Source organism: Protobothrops mucrosquamatus, unplaced genomic scaffold (genome assembly GCF_001527695.2).
Source record: "Protobothrops mucrosquamatus isolate PMUCROS unplaced genomic scaffold, P.Mucros_1.0 scaffold_256, whole genome shotgun sequence".
NCBI lineage: Eukaryota > Metazoa > Chordata > Lepidosauria > Squamata > Viperidae > Protobothrops > Protobothrops mucrosquamatus.
In genome coordinates, this window is record NW_015386332.1 from 1,381,793 (window position 1) to 1,405,280 (window position 23,488).

Here is a 23,488-nt window from a genome sequence, read left to right on the forward strand (position 1 = left end):
TATCCAAAATAAGGACATTTCCATAATATCCTCCCCACTCTGTTTTTCCCTTATGAGCACATCATGTTCCTACAACACAAACACAGGCACACTTTAAAAATATTTAGAAGTCCCTGCTTTGTACATTTTTGCAATTATGAGAAATAAACAGTAATGTTTAAAGGTTTTTTATTACAATAGACATATTCACTTGTCTTCTGGTTTATTGAAGCAGTATGTCAAACAGCACTTGCCACAATAATGTCTATCAAAGTGGCTAGCCATGAACACTCCGGCCCCACATTCTTCAGATGGACACTCACGGCGTAAGCGGCTGATTTTGCCATTCTCGTCCACCTGTAAGAAGCAATCCTCAGTAAATAATGCAGCATTTACTTTAAAAACAGGCTTATCTATAAAGTTGTAATAATTAGAACATGAAAGGTTTTGAGCAACTGCAATTAGAAAGATTGAGGACTCTGCAAGATGGAAAGGAAGGAAAGAAGACTTGAATACAGCTACCCATTCTTGATTAAGATGAGAGTAAAAGTAGAATCTAGGTATTTTGTAACTCTCAATAATTGCAACAACCTTTCCCAGGCTGTATGTCTAAACCAGTGATGGCGAACCTTTTAGAGACTGAGTGCCCAAACTGCAACCCAAAACCCACTTATGCATCAAGTGCCAGGTGGGTGTGGCCCATTGGGTGGGCATGGCTGCAGTGGTAATGGCAGACTGGGTGGGACTAAAAAGTTCAATCAATCAATTTCAACTTTGCAAGATCTTTTTTTTCCTGCGAGAAGTTGAAATTGACTGATTGAACCTTTTTTTTTTGCACATGGCGGCAGAGGCCTAAAGCAAAAAGGTTTTATAAAACCCAGCTGAAGGCCTAGGACTGGGGCGACGGCACGCGTGCCCACAGAAAGGGTTCTGAGTGCCACCTCTGGCACCCGTGCCATAGGTTCGCCACCACTGGTCTAAACTAATGTAATATTCTGTATATGCAACTACCCTTAATAGTATATGGAAACTGCAAAATTCAGCAGGCTGCAAACCGGTATAAAATACAAGATTATGCATGTGCATACCAGCATTAGTTATCAAGCAAAGTTGAAAGGGCTACCAGTTTGGGCCTGTATCTGTGAGACTGCCTCTCTGGCTGTGAACCTGGCATAGGAACTGCCAAATGCTTGATTTTGGCCTATATTGACAAACGTTTCACTTATATAGCTCTCAAGCTAGGAAGACAGCAAACAGAAAATATCTTATAGTTTTATTTTTTGCATTTTATATTGCTGTAAATCTAGAGTTTTAGAAAAAAGTTGTAGGATAAATTATTAATAGTATAAAACAAACGTAATTTAAAGATTTTAACTAGTACTATTTATTAATAATTTAATAGTAGCTTCCAAGAGTTCTAGTTCTGCATACACAAAACAGGTTGCATTTGTCACTGGAAGAAACTGGTTTTCTAGCAAAATAAACAATCAGCAATAATTTATATTGAATCATATTATTCATATTGGTATGAATTGGTATTGAGTTTGACAGTAAATAGATACACAATATACATTACACATCTAAAGTGGGATTAGAACTCATGGTCTCCTGGTTTCTAGCCTGATATCTTGACTAGTATATAAAGCTGACCCTCTATAAAAAAATGTATAAATATATATTTAAGTGTACGTATACATATATACATATACATCTATATAAAACTATTGTATTATATATCACCTTGAGTTTTATTTTAAAAGGCAGGCTAAACAAATCTAATATTTTCTCAGAATCTGCAGCTTGTTACTACCAGCTCTTTCCCCTGAATTCAAGTCGCAATAGTGAAGTTGATTTTACCTTGTAGTATTTAAGGACAGCGAGTTTCACCTTCTTTCTCTTATGTTTATTCTTCTTAGGAGTGGTGTAAGACTTCTTCTTTCTTTTCTTTGCCCCACCACGAAGTCTCAGCACAAGATGAAGGGTCGATTCCTGAGTTTTGGGTTTTTTTAAAGACAAGATTTTTAAGGATAAAAAATAACATCCAGGTTGGAGCATTTCTGTGACGCAGCGATAAGCACCAGAATTAGACAAGGAAATCAGGAGACAGTTTTCTATGCAGTCATGAAGCTTGGTCAAGTCATTCAGCCCAACCTCATTATGTAGCTATTCTGAAAGAGTATGCTCATCTTAACCTTCCTTAAATTAAAAAAATAGCATATAAATACTTGAAAAATCAGCACAACATAACCAGTACCTAATGAAATGCTAATGCCAGTAAAATAGGCAAATTTGGAACTTATGAAATCTTGTTTTTTTATTAAAATCCAAAGTATATAACTGAACCAAATGCAAAATCTGGCCTTTGCCTACTGCATTATGAATCATACACTGTCAGAGAGATAATTTAATAATTGAAGAAAAGTCATAGATAATATTTGAAGATTTAATTTTGTCTTCCACTGCTAAAACCTCAGACACGTTATGTGAAAACTCAGCTCTTTGGAAAAGGCTGGAAAGCTGGAAAGAAGTAAAAGAGGACGAATAGCAGTTAAGTGGATGGACTTAAATTAACGGTGGTGATTGGTGCATCATGGAAGACGTGAAGGATCAGATTAGGGACAGATTGTTATGGAGAAAATCTGCTATGTGTTTATTATAAGTTGAAAATGTAGTGGTAGCACATAAATTGTTAAAACTCCTGGAAACCAGAAACCATTGCCTACCTACCACAGATACTGCAGAAAAAACAGTAATCACAATACATCATTATGCCTTTCAAAACTCATTCCTGCAAAAATAACCTATTTGCTAAAATAAGACAAACTTACAACTTATGGACTTAGTAATGCTTAAATAAGTCAGTAATGCAGATGTGGAACTGATGGCAAACGAAACAGAGCAAATTGTGCCAACAGAACCAGGACCTACTCACACAGAATATATAACTATTGCCACAGATACTGGAAGAAGATGGAAGGTGATGTCTGGCATTGGTCTCTTGCATATTATGAAAGGTTTCAAACATTTAAAAACCTTTTCAAATATTAAAATACCTTTTGGATGTTGTAATCAGACAGAGTACGTCCATCCTCCAACTGTTTGCCAGCAAAAATTAAACGCTGTTGGTCAGGAGGAATCCCTGGTGAGAAAAAAGTAAAGATTTTTGTTTTTTTGTTTTTAATTCATTTATTTCATTGTTTGTTAACCTTAATCAGTTCTGCTTTGTGAAGGGCAGATAAGTTTCAAATCCTATCAGGTTATAAAATAGCACAGTAAATATATCAACTATCTCTTAAGAAACTTCTCAATAACTATAAAGCTTTTGGTTATCTTAATTGATCTTTTAAATTTGAAATATACAAGCGTATTAAATGGGCTTTTATGGAATGCTTAATGTTCTCTAAGCTTGGTTGTTTGCTTGGAGACATTTCATAACCAAACTAGGTAACATCATTAGTGCTAGTGAGTGTGGAGTTTGTTCCCAGATAAGCAGGGATTAATACCAGGCAAAAATCAAGCAGAAAAATACCCTAATCAAGGATCTCACAGGGTTGTTGTGTATGTTCACCATCTTGAGTATGTATTTTTAGCAAAAGAAGATTTAAAATATTTAGCAACTGAAAAATATTAAAAGGTGCTAGTTCAGTGATGGCGAACCTTTTAGAGACTGAGTGCCCAAACTGCAACCCAAAACCCACTTATGCATCGTTGAGTGCTGGGTGCGTGTGGCCCATTGGGTGGGCGTGGCTGCGGTGGTAATGGCAGACTGGGTGGGACTAAAAAGTTCAATCAATCAATTCCAACTTTGCAAGATCTTTTTTTTCCCACGAGAAGTTAAAATTGACTGATTGAACCTTTTTTTTTTTTTGCACACGGCGGCAGAGGTCTAAAGCTAAAAGGTTTTATAAAACCCAGCTGAAGGCCTAGGACTGGGGCGACGGTGCATGTGCCCACAGAAAGGGCTCTGAGTGCCGCCTCTGGCACCCGTGCCATAGGTTCGCCACCACTGTGCTAGTTTAAAACCATGACATGTTAAAGATTACTGCACGCACAACATTCACATTGAAGAAAAAGCAGTTTTCTGTTTTATACATGGAAAAATCCTCCACACTTTCAACACACTCCAGACTAAATGTGACATACATCTGAAAGAAGAATACCATTCAACCAGTGATGGCTGGATCTGTAGGCTGAGATCTGAATAAAAGCAACCCTTCAGCCATATCTCCTATTGTAATAATTACACAATCCATATTTAATTCATTTATAGAGTCACAATATGACCGAACTGTTACACTTCATTTTTTTTCAAATGACAAAAATAATTACTGTCAGATTTTAAGTAATGGTATTGCCTTCCTAATTACCTTGACTAGTGTTCCCCAGACTAAAGCTTTCTTACATGTGTGAAATCACTCAATTGGCCATCATGATGAAAGCTGAGTCTATTACGCCTGGAAGGCAACAGACTGTTAAAAGTTGCTCAATAATATGCTTTTCATGTACATGGGGTGTTTACAAGGGAAGGGAGGAAAGGTGCTGGAGAGAAAGATCAGTGGACAAGAGCAGTGGCTATGGGAAGGAGGGAAAGGAAGGTGCTGGAAAAAAACAGGAAACAGGTGGGCAGGCGCGATATGCCAATTTAAACTGGCAATGATGGCTGAGAAAGGAGGGGAAACTGGCAGGCAGGTAATCCAGTAAGATGCCATGCTGGCAGCCCGAGGAAAGAGAACAGTTTGCATCAGCCTTGCCCAGCTTATCTATAGGGTAAGGCTTTTATCTAAAGCCAGACAACCAAAGTATTTTAGGCTGTTTCTACTGAATTATGGCTAGCCTGAAACAACTAAGCAAAACTTTGGGAATGTATTGGTTCTGGGTTCAAAATAAAATATTTTTCCATTTCATAATCACCTAGTGATTATCATAAAATAACTGAATTTAGAATTGCAGCGTAAAAGTTTATGCATTGTAATTTCACAAATGTAAGAGTTTTAGTTATGTTTCCATTTATTTTTGATGTAAGCTTCCCAGAGTCATTTAGGACCCAAGCCGTTCCCAAATCTCATAAACAAATAAATTATAGTACACCCACCTTCTTTATCCTGGATCTTGGCTTTGACATTTTCTATAGTATCAGATGGTTCAACCTGTTGTAAAAATTTAAACCACACTTAAAGACTTAAAGATTCAAACTAGCTATAGATATATATTACACATATTATAGTTGGTTGCACTGTCAGCCAGATGTTTGGATTTGGCAGTTTTGCCTATTAATTCCTTCACAATGATCTGGGACAGTCAGATGTTTCATGTTTCTTTTTACTATTCCAAGTAAAAATGCCTTTTGCAATTGACTAATAGTGATTTTATCAATGCTCATATTCACATGGTATTCCATTTTTTGAAATTGCACTCAAGATGCCTATTACTATAGGTACTATAGTTGTTTTCATCACAATTGTTCAACTTCCATTTGCAGGTGCTTGCATTTTGTGATTTTCTCCAGTTCCTTCTCTTCTACTCCAGGTATTGGCACTGTCCAGTGTCCAGACTTTTTTGTCTTTCTTACCAACAATTCTTAATTGTTTTTGGTGGGGTGTTGTGTTGCAGATGTTTGTTTGAATTCTACAGAATTTTAGCTTCTTCCTTTTTTAATATTTACAGCTATTGCTGATTTCTCAATTCTGGCTTTATATGCTTATTAAGATACGGTCAAATTAAACAAGTCTATTAGACTATACAATGCTTTACTGTTTCATCTTAAAAGTACTTCTTGTAGTACCTGTTGCCTTTGGCATAACTTCAATTCTACCAAGAGTTATCATGTCTAAAATTCAGTTTAAGCCCTAATTGTATCCCTATATTTGGAATTAAGAGATTTTTTTTTACCAAAATGACAAAGCTTTAACATGATTCATTACATATCAAATGCACAAAAGTTGAGGAAACGCAAAAGCAATAAAACAAACAGGGAAACATTACAGAAATAGTATATTCATAATATTTATTTTGTAATTTAAAATACTATGTGCTGCCCTTCAAAAGAAGGTTTTCCTCAGGGTGGCTTAGATTCAGTATCAATATCATTAAGTATATAAAATAGGAATAGCATAAAATAAATCCTATAAGGGAGTCATAAGGGTAGCACAGGATATTGGGTGTAAAAGTAAGGGCTGAGAACATGACACAAATCAAATATTCCATTCTAGCAATTTATCCCATTTCAAAGCTTTAGTTATTTCAGTATTTTTAATCTCCAGGCAAAAAGCAGGTAAAGCTTTTTCTAGCATTACACAAGGAACAAAAGTTCATTTGATTAAATTAATTTGCATTACACAAAAGAAACTGTTTGCCCTTATGTTTTCTTGTGGGTTGGCTACTACAGAACATGCTAAGAGGCCTTTGCTGTAACTTCTTTTTCTGCCTTTGCTGTAACCGCTTTTTTACCTACACACTAGAAACAGCACTAAATCAAATCTGCAACTATTTCGGGACTTTTGTGTATGAAAAAAACGGAGCAGAAATTTGAACACTGTAAACTCTCCATCTTCTGGATTTCCTGTATAGACCTTCAGTTTTCCAACCAATGCCATCTTTGTCTTAATCCTTTAAGCCTCTGCAAAAATTATAGTCTTCCTATTTACTTCTTTATAGCATTATTCAATTGACGAAAATACCAATTCTTTCCGCTCATTTCCTCGTTTCAACGATCACGAGGAAGAGCCTTCTATTCTGCAGAGAGGCACCATTTTTCCTCAATCTAACAATCCCAGGACAAAATACCCATCGCCACTCCAAAAGACAGCAACAGAAAGGTAGAAAGGGGAAGGGAACCGGTTAGAAAAGAGCACCGATTAGAGATCCGCAGACTAACCAGCCTGGCCGAAACCCATCCCATCTCCTGCCTTCCTCACCTCGAGGGTAATGGTTTTCCCCGTTAGGGTCTTCACGAAGATCTGCATGGCGGCGGTAGAGCGCCTAGTGATGGTTCTACCTAGAGGGGAATAAACAGCGAAAAATCAAGGCTTCGCTCAATGCCAACCCTAAGAGAAAAAAAAGAAATTCGAAGTAGGCCAAGCGCTCACCCACCACCCGCTCTCAGAATGGCCGACGCCGGAAAGAGAGGCTGCTCGACTGAGCACGGGGTTTCCCAGCCTTGAAACAAGGCAGAAGGGGCCATGCGTCGCCACCGTAGGACTACACTATCCAGTACTTGTTTCCTTTCGAAATTATTGAAAAGCATGATGGGAATAGTAGTTTTGGTTAAACGGCCGCGCCTATTGGAGAAAGGCTACGGCCGATAAGTCGCGGAAGAATCATCAGAATTCTAAGCCGAATGTTAAGTAGACCGGAAGAGGAAGAAAGGAAGTGTGGAGGAAAACTACACTTCCCATCAGTCCCCCGAAGGCCGCTAGTTTTTCCTCCCTTCCTGATTAACAATTCCGCCTTGTTGCTACCATTAGTTGGCTTCTAGGAGAGTTAGTTGGATGAAAGAGGTGGGTCTTCCTTGGCATCATCGGGAGAGAAACGAATAGGCTGCTTTCTTAACGGCCTCTCGTGAGAGCGAGAAAAAGAGCTGATGGCCTTGCGTTGAGATAGTTGCCTTAGAAGCCAGTGGCTGCTAGGAAAAGGCAGATGGCGTCCTTCATTGTGATGCTGAAGCTCTACACAGACATAAGTATTATTAGCCAAAAATGGTGTTACAGAAATGTTTCCAAAGGTCTAAAATGTTTAAATGATGTATAGGAAGTAAAATAGATAAATTGATTCCAGACTATCCTCTAATAGTTTTTTAAAAAATAATTTCCATTTAGTTTTTAAACAACAGAATAAATGTTAGTAAGAGTAAAACATATATTTATTAAAGAAAACAATGCATTTTTTTTAAAAATACCTCAAATACTTTTGACATTAACAATAACAAAAATTACCAATAATATACTGTAAGTGAAACTTTCACTTTTCCACATATCAAAATACTATTTATATTCGTTGTTATAATTCAGTTTTTAAAGCAGAAAATTGTTTGACTTGTTTAAACTTATGTCATCGGATCATACTGTCTGTTCTCCCATCAATACAATGCCAGTCCAAAGACTAAGAATTGACCACAAATATTTGGCGATGATTGTGTACCTGTTTGCTTATGTGATCTTAGCATGCTACTGGTAAATGCCAAGTCTCTCTGAAATGAGATTGCATCCAGTCATGAGTTGGTGGATGAATACACAGATCTGGTGTACATTACTGAGACCTGGCTAGACAAAAGTCATGATGCTATTATCCAAAATCTGCCCAGCTGAGGACCTACATTACATCTTACATTAAGCTGGAGGGAGCTGGGGACCTACATTACCTCCTATATCAGCGGTTCTCAACCTATGGGTCGCGACCCCATTTGGGGTCGATCGACCATTTCACGGGGGTCGCCAAGCAAGGCTGTCCGCCATTTTTTTCCCCTTTTCTGGCGGGTGCCTTACCTCCCTTGGGCTGGGCCAGCTGGTGGTCGGCCTGCTCCGTCTCTGCCGCTTGCCAGCTACGCCTCGGCCGGCGCAGGGGGCGGAACCACGCATGCGCGGCGCTCCCGGGCAGGGAAAGTCCTCGACTTACGACCAGTTGGGTAGTCCTCGACTTACGATCGGTTTAGTCCTCGACTTACGACCGGTTTAGTCCTCGACTTACGACCGGTTGGGGGTCGCGGCATTAAAAAGGTTGAGAACCACTGTCCTATATTAACCTTGAGGGAGTGGCATTGGTTGGTTGCTGTGGTGGAGTGGGAATTGGCTCAGTGGTTACTCTTTTGTGAGGTTCCACAGGGACTGATCCTCTCCAGCCATCCCAATCTCCTTTTAACATTTTCATGAAGCCACTGGAAACCACGATTCAGCAGTCTGGAATTGATCATTAATATGCTGATTATACCCAGCTTTACATTGCTCTTACAGGGTAGAATGGTGATGGTGCTGAAATCCTGTCTCAGTGCCAGGAGATTGTGAGGATCTGGATGACAGAAAATAGGATTAAATTGAACCCTACCTAGCAAGATGGAGTTACTGTTTGCCCATTAGAACTCTTGGTCTGCTCCAGCTGTGTCTCTTGATATTGGGTATTATTCCTAATGGAGCAAGTCTGCAGGAGAAGCCATAGCCAGGTGGACCATTGCCTAGCTTTGTCTGTTATGGCAGTTGTGATTTTTCCTGTCTGTGGTGAGAAGGTGTTGCTACAATGAGAGATGCTATCTTCCCCATTGATTTAGACTACTGCAATTTGCAGTATTTGGGTCTGTCTTTGAAGGTCTCTCAGAAGCCGCATTTGGTTCAGAGTGCAGCACCCCATGTTCTTACTGATTATATAATACACTACTGTATACTTGTTGCCAATAGACTTCTGAGTGGAATTTAAAATGCTAGTGCATGGAATTGGCCCTGCCAATCTAAGGAGCTGATACTAGTTCCGTCTTTTAGGGAGGTAAGTGGGAGTGAGGTGTGACAGCCCTGCTTTTCAGTGACAGAGCCTTTCTTCTGGAATGGCCTTCAGTGGACAACTGGCTTGTCATAGTATTACCATTATAATTGTAATAAAATCTTACAATAAAGAACCATCGCTGGACACATGCAAGTCTATGCTCTTAACATTCCTTCAAAGTTATTACGTCTTATTGTAATAACTTTGTAAAATTGTAATTATTACATCTGCAGAATAGACTGATTAGACAACCTTTTTTAACTTCTTCTGAGAAGTCCAGTAAGCCTGAATATTTCTTTCTGAACAAGCCAATCTTAAATTGTACTTAACATTTCTTAGAGTCTGAAATGATTGATTTTATGGTATAAGATATTCCAATTCTGTATTACAGATGACAGATATTTATCTGAAAATAATTATATCTCTGAAACAACATATTTGATGTTGATGACAGTCTCAGTATTTCAAAATGGATGTTTAATATACTAGAAATAAATGTTTAAAGTCCTTTCAGCTTTGTTAGATTCAGATTTGGAAATATTTTGTTCCTAACTTATGATTCAGTTTCTTATTCAGCAATCCACACTTATCTGATAATTTACTATCATTGAATTCAACAATAGGTACTTAAGATCTGCAAAACCTTGCTATTGCACACAACTTCTTCCTCCATATTGAATGTAATATAGCACTAGGGGCACTGCAGTTAGATTTAGTTTATGGTCCTTTGTTTACCTGGGAATAAGCCATGTAGAAAGCATCCTTAAAGTTGATGTGTTAGATGAAATGTTCATTTCTTTTATTGATGTGGTATTATTTTTAGATTTTGACTGAAGCATGCCTTCTGATCAGAGTAAAGGACTGACACTTTAGTTGCTATTTGCAACGGAAATTAGGTATCTTCTGCTTCTGCACCATGAAATCAGCTAGTGTTGGAGCAAGTAAACACTCAGTGCTTCCTCCCATCATCCCAGAGACTGACAAGGAATTTCTGGAAAGCATTCAGAGTTATATCATTTCAGAGATTGAAAACGTGGGGTGTACTGAGCAAGGACCAGCAGAGGATTATTACATAATATACAGAAATGTATTTGAAATGGTAACTAAACACTTCTAAAGATATTCTAATTTTCATGATCAATGAGTGTGATTTTTATGGCTTTGGTATATTGTCTGACTTATGCTGAAATCAGTGCACAATAATAATATTTAGCATGAACTAGTGAGGCGACTTCATTTCCTATAACACTGAATCCTCTGCTAGTCTGTTAATAATAATGCTGATTGATATTTTTAAATTGTAGAATGTTCTTAATATTGTTTATGTTGTTAGTTTTTCTATTTTATACCACCTAGAGTCACATTTTGTAAGATGGTCAGCTATATAAATAGAAGTAAACATTATTGTTTAATAATAATAATAATAATTTAATAATATTGTCAATGTAAAATGACCAATCTGAGATGAGAGGTTACAGACTCAATTTTCTTCCCAACACATGAACTTGCATACACATCCTACAGCTTTCTTGATCTTCCTATCTCACTCTGAGCGATCCTTGCTCTAAGTATGGCAGATAGCCTCAGAGACCACCAAGTGTATCATAGATGCTGGACCACAATATGTTACTTTGAGAAACAAGCCCTCAAGCAAGGCATTTGGATTTGCTGGCTGTTCTACATAGCCTAATATTTTGGTTTGATAAATATGCTTATGAAAGAGGCATTTGGCAAACTGGCATTTTAAAGGTTTTGTTTTTCCACTAATGCATGAGAAGAAGGGGGATTATAGATTTGTTTCCCCTAAGCTGTTAAAAAAGGCCATAAACTAAAAATGGTTGGAAAAGCAATCAGAATTAAATTATTTTCCATTTAGTCATATTAGGTCTCAAATCTGGTACTATTTTTCTGGATGTGTAAATTATCTAGAGTGGTGGCCCCCAAACTTTTGGGCACCAGGGACCAGTTCCATGGAGAGAGGTTTTCCCGTAAACCATAGAGGGCGTGGTTTTGTGTGCTGCCTGCATCCTGTGGACGGAGCTTCGCTTGTTTGCCTGGCCCGGTTTCTGGCATGCTTGACTCGGTGGTGTAGCTCAAACAGGATACAAGCTGCATTCTTGTTGTATTTGCTATTTAGACCTTACTCACTTTGAGGAGCAGCCTAGAAAAATGTGGCATCTCTCGTAAAGATAAAAAAGAAATATAGGGTGTGACACACTCTCTTCTTTCTTCAATCTCTCACTTAAAACAAATCTTGCCCGGCCTTCTGAAAGTGCTGATTTGCTCTTGACATTCTGGTTGTTCCATCCTCTTCTATGAGTTTTAAGATGTTTTGTCTGATGAGGGAAAGTGCTAATATAACTTTATTATGATTTATTTTTGAAATTTTGGGTTTAGAAATATGTAGGCAGTTGTTGAGGAATAAGAGGAAACAATAATTGCATTAATTTCCTGCTAATGGACTTTCCAGAAGCAACTACTTAACCAATGATGGGGAATGGGATGGTGTGTTAAAATTTTCTTTTGTTTTAATTCAGAAAGACTCTTTTAACCTGCAGTAAGGTCAGTTCCTTTTATTGTATCATTATTTATTTGTTGTATCACTATTCAACAGTGATGACATGTAATCAGTTTCTGTATTATTAAAACAGATAATTGAGCATGTTAATGCATACAAAAGCATTTTGACCACAATCAAGCAAGAATATGATGCTTTTATAGAAGCAATAAAGAAGGGCCAGCATGATGCCTTTTATCTTCATGGAAAATTAAAAATGTTAGCATGTGAATCTTCAACTTTAATGTATTATAAGAAAAGAATAACTCAGCTGGAAGAAAAGTAAGAACCTCTTTCGCTCTTTTGCAGGTGTGGGGTATTCAAGGCACAATTTTGAACTAATCTCTCGTATAGTGACATCTGATTTGAAATTGCTAATATTGTGTGGTGTTTTTTTCATTTTAAAAAAGTATTTGCATCTTTGTGGATGCTTACAGAATGAATATTATATATAACGTAAGTTAGGTTTAGGAAAACAAAGGCAAATAAGCAAGAAATGCTATTTTTATATGTCAGATATGCTCATAATATCTAACACTACTACAGATAACCAAATAGAATTACATTGGAGTTTGCACGCTACCAGATAGTGATAGCTAGTAAATTTGACATGAAAAGGACATATCTGCAGCATATTAGTGTACCACAAAATGCAGAATAATTCCATGGCACCGTTGGTTGGGTATAGTTAAGTGATATACTCCACTGAATGGTGATAATGGAAGAATCAGAGGTTGATTTGGGAAAAAACTGCAACACTCTGAAAGATTGAAAATCAGGAGACTTCCTGTGAACATGGCCAATGGTTGACATGCCCAGAAAGGCTTCTCTCTCTGGATTGCTGTTTTTTCAACTTACTAGCAGAAGGAACAGGCATTCCTTTTGTTTTTATGACAACATATAGAGGGAGAGTCCTAGAATCACCCCACAAGACCCTCCATAAAGCAGCGCTCTGCAAGAAGCTTCAGGAGCTGTGCTTTGGAGCAGCTGGTGAACCCTTCAGCTGGGGGGGTGGGACTGTAATCACTTCATTATTGGAAAAGCAGTCATTTTGCAATTTATATTTCAAATGGTCAATAGATCATGCCTTTCATTTCTTAACCAATTTATGAAATTATTATTTGTATTAGCTAAAAGAGGCTCTCTTCAGTCGCAGCCCCTTTTTGAAGCTCTGCAGCATTTTTGAGGCTTCTTTATTGTTAGAAGAGGATTGCTGGAGGCAAGCTAAAATAAGGAAGCTGGAGTATCTTTTCTTTTTAATTCTGATGGAAAAACATAAGGATAGAAAGGTGTCGTTTTATTTTATTATTTTTAAATAACCTATAGTCTTGATTGCTTTGTTGTGAGTGGCTGAAATTCCCTGATTTTTATGAATTCTGATTGGCAATCAATAAATAAATAAATATCCTTTGACCGCTACAAGGAGCTAAGAAGATGGCCAAATTTGAGCATATTTAGGGAGGTTTTTGAAAATTCTCTACAGAAAATTATTCATTTTATAGACTGATTAGGTTCTAAAGATATAGATGATCTAGATGATATATAAAAAGAGCAAGAGATGCAATTATGTGTAGAAAATTATGAAACCACTGAGGCAATTTCACAAATATCTGACAATGTAAAGGACTTAACTGCAACTTTAGAATACAAACCTGACACCAATTTAAATTATGAAGATGGTTTGAATGCTCAGTGCAACTGAAATGAGTTTCAAGCAAATTTGCAACTCTCAAGAGAACATGTTTGGGATTTTTTCTTCATGGATACTAACGAGATTGAGAATCCCTCGAGAAAAAGATTCAATAGACTTTTCAGAGGAGAAGATTTTATTCTATGAGAAAGAGCTCCAAGCAAATTACAGTTTTCAACAGAACAAGAAAAGATTGCAAACCAGAGAAAACAATGTTCTGTTATTTAGATAGGTGGATGAAAGAATACAAAAAAGCGGGCTGTTTAAAGACCAAAGAATGAATGAAAATGATTAATATCTGCCTAGGAAAAAAGCTGGTTTGTTTAAACAGCCTGTTCATATGTATACATGGTAAAGGGATGAATATATATATTAAAAATCATAATTGATTTCATAGTTTATTGAAGAAAATTTGAGAGAATTAGTGAAGAAATCAAGGGATATTCACAATACATAAAGCTGGGTGTCATCAGTATAGTGATGGTACCCACTCTAGCATTTTGAATTCTTTCCCATTAATCTCATGTAGGTGACGAACATTCATAAGAGAAAAGATGGAACCCTGTGGGACACTATAGGCCAAGTCCCATATGAACAAACTCTTCCAGAAGGTTACAAACTGCATACCACTAGAGGAGAGCAGAGATCTGTTCGGAAAGAAAAGTGTGGAAGGAAATGGTTATGGTGTGCTTCCCAAACTTGGTTCTCCCAGATATTTTGGAATTAGCAACCAGATTATAGTAGGCAGGGCTATTCTCTATACAATGTAGTGGAAGAAAAAGAGGATCCTTATAAATGCTCTATTAATAATATTTTTCTCTTGTCAGTTATTTTTTCAATCAAAGCATATAATACATTTTCTTTTAATTTTATGTTTGCTTATTCATTACTTACTTTAAACTAGTTAGATTATTTTGTTGACCAAGAATAAATTTAATGTTTTTATATTATTTTTTAAGTTCACTGGAATATGATTTATCAGAATAATGCTTAGTACAAATAAATACTGTAGTTCTATTTTATTCTAAAAGCTTAGTGTCCTTTCAAAGTTACAACAACAATGAAAAGGTGAGTTATGACTATTTTTCACACTTGCAACATCCCCATGGTCATGGGATCAAAATTCAGGCGCTTGGCAACTGACTCATATTTATGACTGTTGCAGTGTACCGGGTCATGTGATTACCTTTTGTGACTTTCTGATAAGTAAAGTCGGTGGGGAAGCCAGATTTACTTAACAACTGTGCTGCTAACTTTAGAACTGCAATGATTCACTTAACAACTGTGGTAAGAAAGATTATAAAATGGGGCCAGATTTACTTAACAAATGTTTCACTTAGCAAGAGACATTTTGGGCTCAATTGTGGTTGTAAGTTGAGCATTACTGGTAGTAATCATTCCCATTGGCTGTGCTAGCTGGGGAATTATGGACGATGAACAACAAGCTTTTCTTTCTTTTAACTGAAGGTTTTGCCCTATCAGCCTATATCCCCACCATCTTCATTCATTTGCTTTGTCCCCAAATTCCCAATGAAGTTATACAAAGCTAAGTAACTTCCATTAATAGCATAATTTTTTTAAAGGAAATACTTAAAACTCAAATATCTAAAATCTCAAAGGCATTTATAAGTCTTCAGTTATTGAAGTTATATGCAACTCTCTACAGGAGATGAAACAGATGTAATGTATTATTTGAATTGCTTTTGTTTTTAGAGTGAAAAGAATTGAGAAGAATTCTACAAGAATTGAGAGCTTAATACAGAAACTAAAAAGTTTAAGGTTAACACTCTTAGCAAAAGAAGATTCAATCCCCGTTAAGAAAGTTAATCCTGCTAAAAAAATTCCAGGTAAGATGGAGTTATTTGTAATTAAAAAATCATTTTTTTCTCACACCAGGAACATGAACCACCTTCTGTATTATACTGCAATGTTAATATCTAAGATTGTTTTGAATAATTATATGTTCTCTATTACATTCTAAATCTTAGCTGAGCCAAGATTGAGGAGCAAGCCGAAATGGACAATTGGATGGTGCCCTTTCTATATATTTTTTAATGGATGATTACTCAGGATGAAACTGAAATTAACTATCACATGCAATATATGAAGGAGTAGAATTGAGTCTGCCATATAAAGTATGCATTCTACTTGTAAATGGTGGCTTTTTTTTAGTTATTCGTTCCAAAAAAAGCAGACCTCTCTGTTGACTTTGAAGTTTGGTTTATAATAACAGAATGCTTTTTTGGTGTTACAGAATTTGTACAGTTTGAATTTACAGATTGGCAATATGATCACTGATAGAAACTCCTCCTTTTTTTCAACAGGGCTTAACGTGAAAGACTCGCTTGATATAGATGTCCTTTCTAACCACTTAGCTCATCTACAAAAAAGGTTGAAAGAGTTGAAAGAGGACATGTTTACAAAATACATTCCCATAGAAAACACAGCCAATGTTGAAGAAGACATGAATTACGCTGTTCAAAAGCGAAATATGGCTGAAAAAAAGAATGAAAACCTGAAGTTTTGGTATAAAGGTTCCTTTTACAATATGCACTTACTTATTTGGAGTATTTTCTCTTTTCTTCATTTTTGAATAGTGGGCATAGCAACTTTGTCCGCTTTGTTTTTATCAGATTAGAACAGTGACTTAGAATAGATCGTAGAATTGTAATTTCTAAAATTGTATGTTCTAAGTATTTGTGGTTAGATTAGCACCAACAGAAAACAACCCTCAACTGGAACATAGCAGCCATTAACAGGTTTAATGAGGGAAATCAATGCATAGAAGATATATTAACTCCAGGCATTTGGTTCAGGATGTTAGGTGAGCTCTGCTACTATTGCTGTATTTCTCTATGTATTTCTCTAAAATGGGATTATTATTTTTTTTCATGATGCCAGGACTTGTATGCCATCCAATGCCACAATGACCATTGTGAGATGGATAGCCAAACAAATAAATATTTTGCATATATAAAGCTCAGTTCCGGGAATTCCTAATACTATTAAATGGTATAATTTACAGTAATAGATTATTATGAAACAATCAGTTGTTTCTTGGCAACACACATTACAGTACGAAATATCCCCACATGAAATCTGAGAAAGCCACTGTCAGTCAGAATAACCAGTACTTGATTAATAGACAAAGTATATGGTGTAATATTAATAATTGTGATAATTAAAAAATAAATTTAATTAGTATGTGTAATGTAAGAGCTTATTCATGTATTGTATCCTGAATGTATGTTGTAAGGCATAGTGCACCCAAGCTAAAGTTAAGTTTGAGAATGAACCCACTTAATCAAATATAAGTAAATACAGACTAGCGAGGGACTTTTTCATACTATGCATATAAAACCTGTGCATGGAGATTTGCAAATATAGGAAATGCTTCAATTCAATTTGCAATTATAATTGCAGTCTAGTTATGTATGTATGTATATATTACATGCCACGTGACAAATTTAGACATTAGGGAAATTCTTTTTCTCAGGAAACTTGTCCTGTGTTTTTATATACAAGAGAATAAAATAATGTGATAAGGACAACCCTGGAGAATTCAATCAACAGATGATACTGATACAGTCACTTTTCAACCAATATTCTAATTTTTATAGTTTTTATCGGCTAAATCTGTTTGCAAGTGTGATTGGTATCTGGGAGAATACAGACAAGAATATTGACACTCTGCAGCAGCTCATATTTCAGATGATAGAAAATGAGAAACTTATAAAAGGTAAAAACACATCAGACTTCAGCTTTTTACAACAAATCAGAAAAAAACATGTTTCTGGTGGTGTGCTAAAAAGTCAATGTGTCTTTGTTATGCTGGAAAAAAACTGTGTGCCATTTATTTGCAGAAATAGGGTTTAAATTGTCTTTACTGTTCTTTATTGGGCTTTCTGATATATACCTATATTGTAGGAACTGCATTGGTTACCAATAGGTTTCTGGATGCATTTTGTAGTGTGCTGTTTACAACCTATAAAACCATTTATGGCACAGGTCCTTGTTACCTGTGGGACTATCTTTTCTTTTTTAAAAAAAATAATTTTATTAATAAACATAGTAAAAATTAATACAAACTAAATTAAAAGAAAAATAAAAGTGCAGAAAAAAGAAAAAAGTAGAAAGTAAAAAGATAACAAAGGCAATAATAAAGAAGTTGCTTCCAACCTGAATCACACCAAGTACCCATAATATACTAACTTTTCACAGTCTTTTAAAATTACAGATTAAAAAAAACCCTCTTCTCCTCATAGCCTAACTTTTATCTATATGCCAGAAATCATCTTTTCAATCTAGGTTAGGCAAGAAGTCCATTAGGTGTTACTAGAAATATGAAATAGTTTATCCCTTGTTAAATAGTCCAATTTTATATTGTTTTTCTTCTTCTTTTGCTCTGTGCAAGCTGACCTTTAAATATTTCCTATGGTGTTGCAAGATTTGATATTTTATCACTCTTTAGTATTTAAAAGAAGTCTTCAAAGTTTTCACCAGCCTACTTTGTAAATCACATAAAGAGGCATCATCCAGGATTTCTTGTCAAAGATGCTCCAGATCCAGATCCTTTTCTTCCCATATAAAGAGGCATAATCTTAAAGAGTTTCTTTTGTTGTAGCTGTTACATATCCAGATTCTTTTCTTAATTTATCTTTTGTATTCCCATTTTAGTAATCTCAATTTTGTTGTCTTGCATGTTTTCAAACTATAAGGTGTAAGTCAGGTAAAGGTTTTTTAATTTTTTTCTTGCATCTTCTAAACAGTTATCCATTAAAATCTGTATCCTTTCTAAGATATTTAGGCCATATTTTTAAAAAAAACCTGTAGGAAAAATTAAAGCTGGCTTAGCCATTTTAACTCCTTTCTGTCTGGTCCTTTGGTTCCCTCTAGTGTCCACTTGCAACTTTCATCAAACCTCAATTGTTAATATGGATTTAGTAGTTCCATTTCATTCATTTCCCATTACTATATTATTTAATTATAATTTGGTTTTCATGGGTTACATAAAAAAATAACCACTATCACACATCTCTCTGATCTTTAAATCTGTTTAAAATTTTCTTAAATCAAAATTCCTTTTTTTCCTGCTTTTTGGAAGTTGTATATTATTTTAAAATGTTTAAACTTGATTTATTTATTCATTTTTTAATTAAAAGAGGAGGGTAAAACTCACCAAGTGTAAAATTAAACTTGTCATTTTGAAGGTCTCTAATATCCATAAAGTAGTTAATTTGAACATTTCCAAAATGATTAGAAAGTTATTTCTATTGCCTTTATGTCTATATGAAAGGCCTTACTACTGCTGAAAGTAAAGATGTCTTCTTCCTTGGCTCCTGGCACTCAACTCAAACTGTTTTATGATCTCCTTGCAAGGGCCTGTCATTCAGAGCATGCGTAGGCAATCTCTCCTTGTCCAGAAAACCTGAAGACTGGTGTACTCACCAGTCTTTTATTTTACACAATGGTCATCATTTCAGCTTGCTTGCGAGATGTATTAATCAGCCATGGAAAATCGAAAACCTGCAACTGTCTTTCCCAAGTAGAAACTGCCCACCCTGTGCATTCTAAGAAGATTTGCTTCTGATTCCCTCTCCTCAAGAAGTCAAAGGGAAGTGAGAATAGATGCAGGCCTTTTTCTGGGGCCTCTCCAGTCCTATGTATTGAATGCTCTCAACTTAGATTGGTTCTTGTCCATTTAATTTGCAGAATGGGTGAAGTTGAATAGCATAGCATAGCATAGACTAGACTAGACTAGACTAGACTAGACCTTGGAGGTCTTCTAGTCCAACCCCCTGCTCAGGCAGGAAACCCTATACCAGTGGTGGCGAACCTATGGCACGGGTGCCAGAGGCGGCACTCGGAGCCTTCTCTGTGGGCACGGGTGCCGTTGCCCCAGCCTTGTCCCCCCCCACGACCCCCTCCTCTCCAGCAGCCCCCCGAAGGAGAGTCGCCCTGAGCGTGACTTATGCGGAGCAGTGCAGCCAAGGACATGGCAGCCAGGCAGCGTAGACAAGACTCTGCCCTCACACCCCATCGTGCACAGTCAATGCTGCAGGCTGCGGGCAGAGGGCGTGACCACCATAGCGCTGCTGGGCTGCCTGGGTGATCTGCGGCGGGCCCTGGAGGCAGTGAGTGGCCCTGCGGGTAGGCAGGGTGGGGCAGGGGGGTGGGGCAGGGGGCGAGGCAGGGGGTGGAGTGGGGCGGAGCCAGTTTTTGGGCACTCAGTCTCTAAAAGGTTCGCCATCACTGTCCTATAACATTTAAGACATATGGTTGTCCGATCACTTCTTAAAAACTTCCAGTGTTGGAGCATTCACAACTTCTGGAGGCAAGTTGTTCCACTGATTAATTGTTCTAAGTGTCAGGAATTTTCTCTTTAGTTCTAGGTTGCGTCTCTCTTTGATTAGTTTCCATCTGTTGCTTCTTGTCCTGCCCTTAGGTGTTTTGGAGAATAGCTTGACTCCCTCTTCTTTGTGGCAACCCCTGAGATATTGGAACACTGCTATCATGTCACCCCTAGCTTTTTCCACCAAACCTTTGAAATGAAGGTGGCTGATTATGATACCATTCATTGTCTACATTTTATGATGTGGACTTACATTAAATTTTCTGATTTTATGTTTCACAATTTGTTTTTATATGTATGTATGTATGTGTGTGTGTATGTATGTATGTATGTATGTATGCATGCATGTATGTTCCTCAACTTATGTGTATGTTATGTATGTATGTATGTATGTATGTTCCTCAACTTATGGCCAGTCACTTAGCAACCATTTGAGGTTCTGATGGATGTACCTACCTGTTACTTACAAACTATATTCAAAGTTCCAACTATCACCCCCCCCCAATGTCACGTGGCCACACATTGGACACCCGACAGCTGGACTGTATTTATGGTCATTTCCATTGTCCTGCAGTCAAATGATTGCATTTTACAATGCTTTTGCCCAAACTTGGCAATTACTTCTGGTTTTTGGCAAAAATGGCCCACAGAGAACCATTGCTTTTTCTTAACAACCATGGCATTTGCAAAATGACAGCCATAGAAAAGGTTGTACAATCAAGTTGGTCATGTACATGAGCCACTTTATGACTGTCATGACTTACAACCACAATGGTTAGGCTCGATTATGATCATAAGCTGAGGTACCTGTATCCTGTTTCTTCCTTACCTTTGGTTTAACAGCAGGGTAAGGAGAGGTCCAGAGGCTACAGCAAAGCCTTTGAAGTGTAGGCCACAGTTTGAAGTAATGAAAGAAAGTGTGTTTTTACTGCAGATGTGTCCCTTGATTTGGTTAAAATGTATTGTTTGCTTTCTAAATGTGTAAAATATTAACTTCCTGTGGATGGATCTGATTTTTCAGGTTCAATTGCTTCTAGTATCTCAAGTGTATTTGAACGTGATCCTTCTAAAAGTAAAGAGGCAGAAGATCTGATTGAATATATTGAACGGTAAGATAGTAAGGGAGTCTTCTGATCATGTCTCTTTATTCAGGCAAATGAAATTGCTTAGTACACCAAGAATACCAACTGTTTGCACATAATATGATGTGAAAAGTGCTTTGCGCAAATGCAACACTTCTTGGTTCGTCACTAAAATAACTGTACAAGCATGAAAACAGTAGCTACTTAAAAAAATTGCTTCATTAGTCATTCTTACAGCAGCCACATTTTTGTAAGACTCGTACAGAGGTCTGAAAAAAGGCAGTCTTATTTTAATGTAGAGCAAAGAGGTTGCACTTACTCAGAGTGTGAAGCATTTCTTCAAATCATTTTTAAGCACACTTGGTCCTAATATTTTCACATTCCCTATCTCCTAGCACAGTGTTTCTCAACCTTGACAATTTTAAGGCATGTGGACTTCAACTCCCAGAATTCCACAGCCAGCATTGCTGGCTGTGGAATTCTGGGAGTTGAAGTCCACATGCCTTAAAATTGTCAAGGTTGAGAAACACTGTGACCTAGCACATTAGATGCACTCTACAAAAGCACAGTGCAATATAGCAATATAGTGACTAACAGGAAGTTAAAACAGAGACATAGACTTTTTATGAGCCCTGCAGCAGAGAGGGCTAAGTAGGAAGATGATATCTTGCCCAGGCAAAAAATTATTGAAAAATATTGTCTTGTTCTTGGCAAAACAAAACAAAGGAGATGTTTGGATCAAAGAGCATCAGACCATACTCCTTTATTGGGCCAATGCAAAATACAACTGCTGCTACTTTTCCTGCTTAATAATGAAGAAAAATTATTTGGGAAACAGATATAGCAATTAGATATTTGTACAGTACTGGATAGAACAACATGAAAATATATGCTGCTACCCTAAAGATCTTCTATTTATAGTTGGACTTATAAGACATTAGTAGAGGACAAAATCAGGGATTGATGTCACTAGCGAAAATTTACTTAGGCAGGTAGAGATCAAGATGATAAGAAGCTTAGTTTGGACAAGAATTTATTCTGGAAAAAGAGAACTTGAAAAAGTAATGAAACCTGAATGATGATTTATCTATTGCAATGGGGAGGTTTTCACAAAGTTGAAACATGTATTTTTAATTCCTTTCACGTCCCAATTTTTTGGCACAAGGGCAGAGTACCAAGTGACCTTACACGTTATTTAACTTCATTCAGATTGTCTTTCCTCTGCAGCTTACTTAGCTAGGGCTTTGCCAATAATAAAGGTGTTTTTACATCCATGTCTCTCATTTGTAACGTTATGTTCTTTGAACTGTGCTAGGTTCAATGAACTGTTTTCCCGTGGTCAGTATGAGGCTGCAGCAACATATGCAGCAAACTGTCCTAGAGGAATCCTACGCAATGAAGAAACCATGGAGAAATTTAGGGGTATGGAGCCTCAGATGCAATCTTCCCCTTTTGTATATAGTCTGAATATCAGTAAACCATAGTCAAAAATATAAATGTTTTTGGAGAATTCTCTGATGTGATTACAGCCATACTGGATGTGAATTAATTGCAATTGATAGCCAAAAAGTAGTTTTGATCATTCCACACATATGATAATTCCTAGTTTCACACCTTTCTGTAGTTCTTTATAAAACTTTTCAAATTATGTAAAATAAAAAAAATATGCTCATTTGCTTAATTTATAGCATTCTGAGTTCAAATCCTCCTTTGATAGAAGGTCTGAGCTTGAATAAAATTGATGGCATAGAAAACAAACTGCAGCAAGCAAATGTTTTTTAAAATATTGCTTTTTCCCTTCAGCTGTTGGTCATGTTAAAGGGAAGATCCTCCCTCTGCTTTTGTATTGTGATGCACTCATAACTACAACCATTGCTGTTAAGAAGCATCTTCCTGCAAATTTGACAACTGAAGCCATCAAATGTGCCTTAGCTGAGAAACGGTTGGACTTGGTGATGCATTGGGTCACTTTGCACAAGTAAGTGATCATTCAGAATTCTGGCTCAGTAGCAGAAGACACACATTATGTACAAGAAATGCATAGGTCATTCTGTGGAAACTCCAGGTAAGTATGACAAATGTTCAGTAATCTTGGACATTGGCTATCAGAATATTCACTTATAAACTAAATGGCATATTTCCAGTATGGCAGGTGCTGAATAATACTATTATTTCTGCTAAATCAATTATTTGTGGTACATTCTAGACCAGGGGTAGGCAACCTTGGCTCTTTTATGACTCGTGGACTTCAACTCCCAGAATTCCTGAGCCAGCTGTGCTGGCTCAGGAATTCTGGGAGTTGAAGTCCACGAGTCATAAAAGAGCCAAGGTTGCCTACCCCTGTTCTAAACAATTCTTAAAAG

At 36.9% G+C, this 23,488-nt stretch overlaps 2 protein-coding genes across 3 annotated transcripts in view; one reads left to right on the top strand and one right to left on the bottom strand.

Annotated features, from left to right (window-relative positions):
- Positions 1-151: 151 nt before the first annotated feature.
- On the bottom strand, positions 152-7,206 carry RPS27A (ribosomal protein S27a). Of its 2 annotated transcripts, none has more exons than XM_015831414.1 (6): positions 7,065-7,206; positions 6,894-6,973; positions 5,072-5,126; positions 3,033-3,118; positions 1,837-1,968; positions 152-336 (listed from the first exon to the last, which is right to left on the bottom strand). In XM_015831414.1, the coding sequence occupies exons 2-6, from the start codon at positions 6,939-6,941 to the stop codon at positions 187-189; spliced, it is 471 nt and encodes a 156-aa protein (XP_015686900.1). In that variant the 5' UTR covers positions 6,942-6,973; positions 7,065-7,206; the 3' UTR covers positions 152-186. The 2 variants fall into 2 exon arrangements, with proteins under 2 accessions (XP_015686900.1, XP_015686894.1); XM_015831408.1 differs by having other exon boundaries at positions 7,069-7,133.
- A 3,068-nt stretch (positions 7,207-10,274) lies between these two features.
- The window catches only part of CLHC1 (clathrin heavy chain linker domain containing 1), an 18,686-nt gene continuing 5,472 nt past the window's right edge, over positions 10,275-23,488 (top strand). Inside the window, exons 1-8 of the mRNA XM_015831425.1 lie at positions 10,275-10,543; positions 12,096-12,283; positions 15,405-15,538; positions 16,016-16,217; positions 17,312-17,430; positions 21,065-21,152; positions 22,441-22,547; positions 22,929-23,103. Of these exons, the coding sequence (XP_015686911.1) occupies positions 10,361-10,543; positions 12,096-12,283; positions 15,405-15,538; positions 16,016-16,217; positions 17,312-17,430; positions 21,065-21,152; positions 22,441-22,547; positions 22,929-23,103 (1,196 nt within the window). The 5' untranslated portion in view covers positions 10,275-10,360. The remainder of the gene's footprint in view (positions 10,544-12,095; positions 12,284-15,404; positions 15,539-16,015; positions 16,218-17,311; positions 17,431-21,064; positions 21,153-22,440; positions 22,548-22,928; positions 23,104-23,488) is intronic.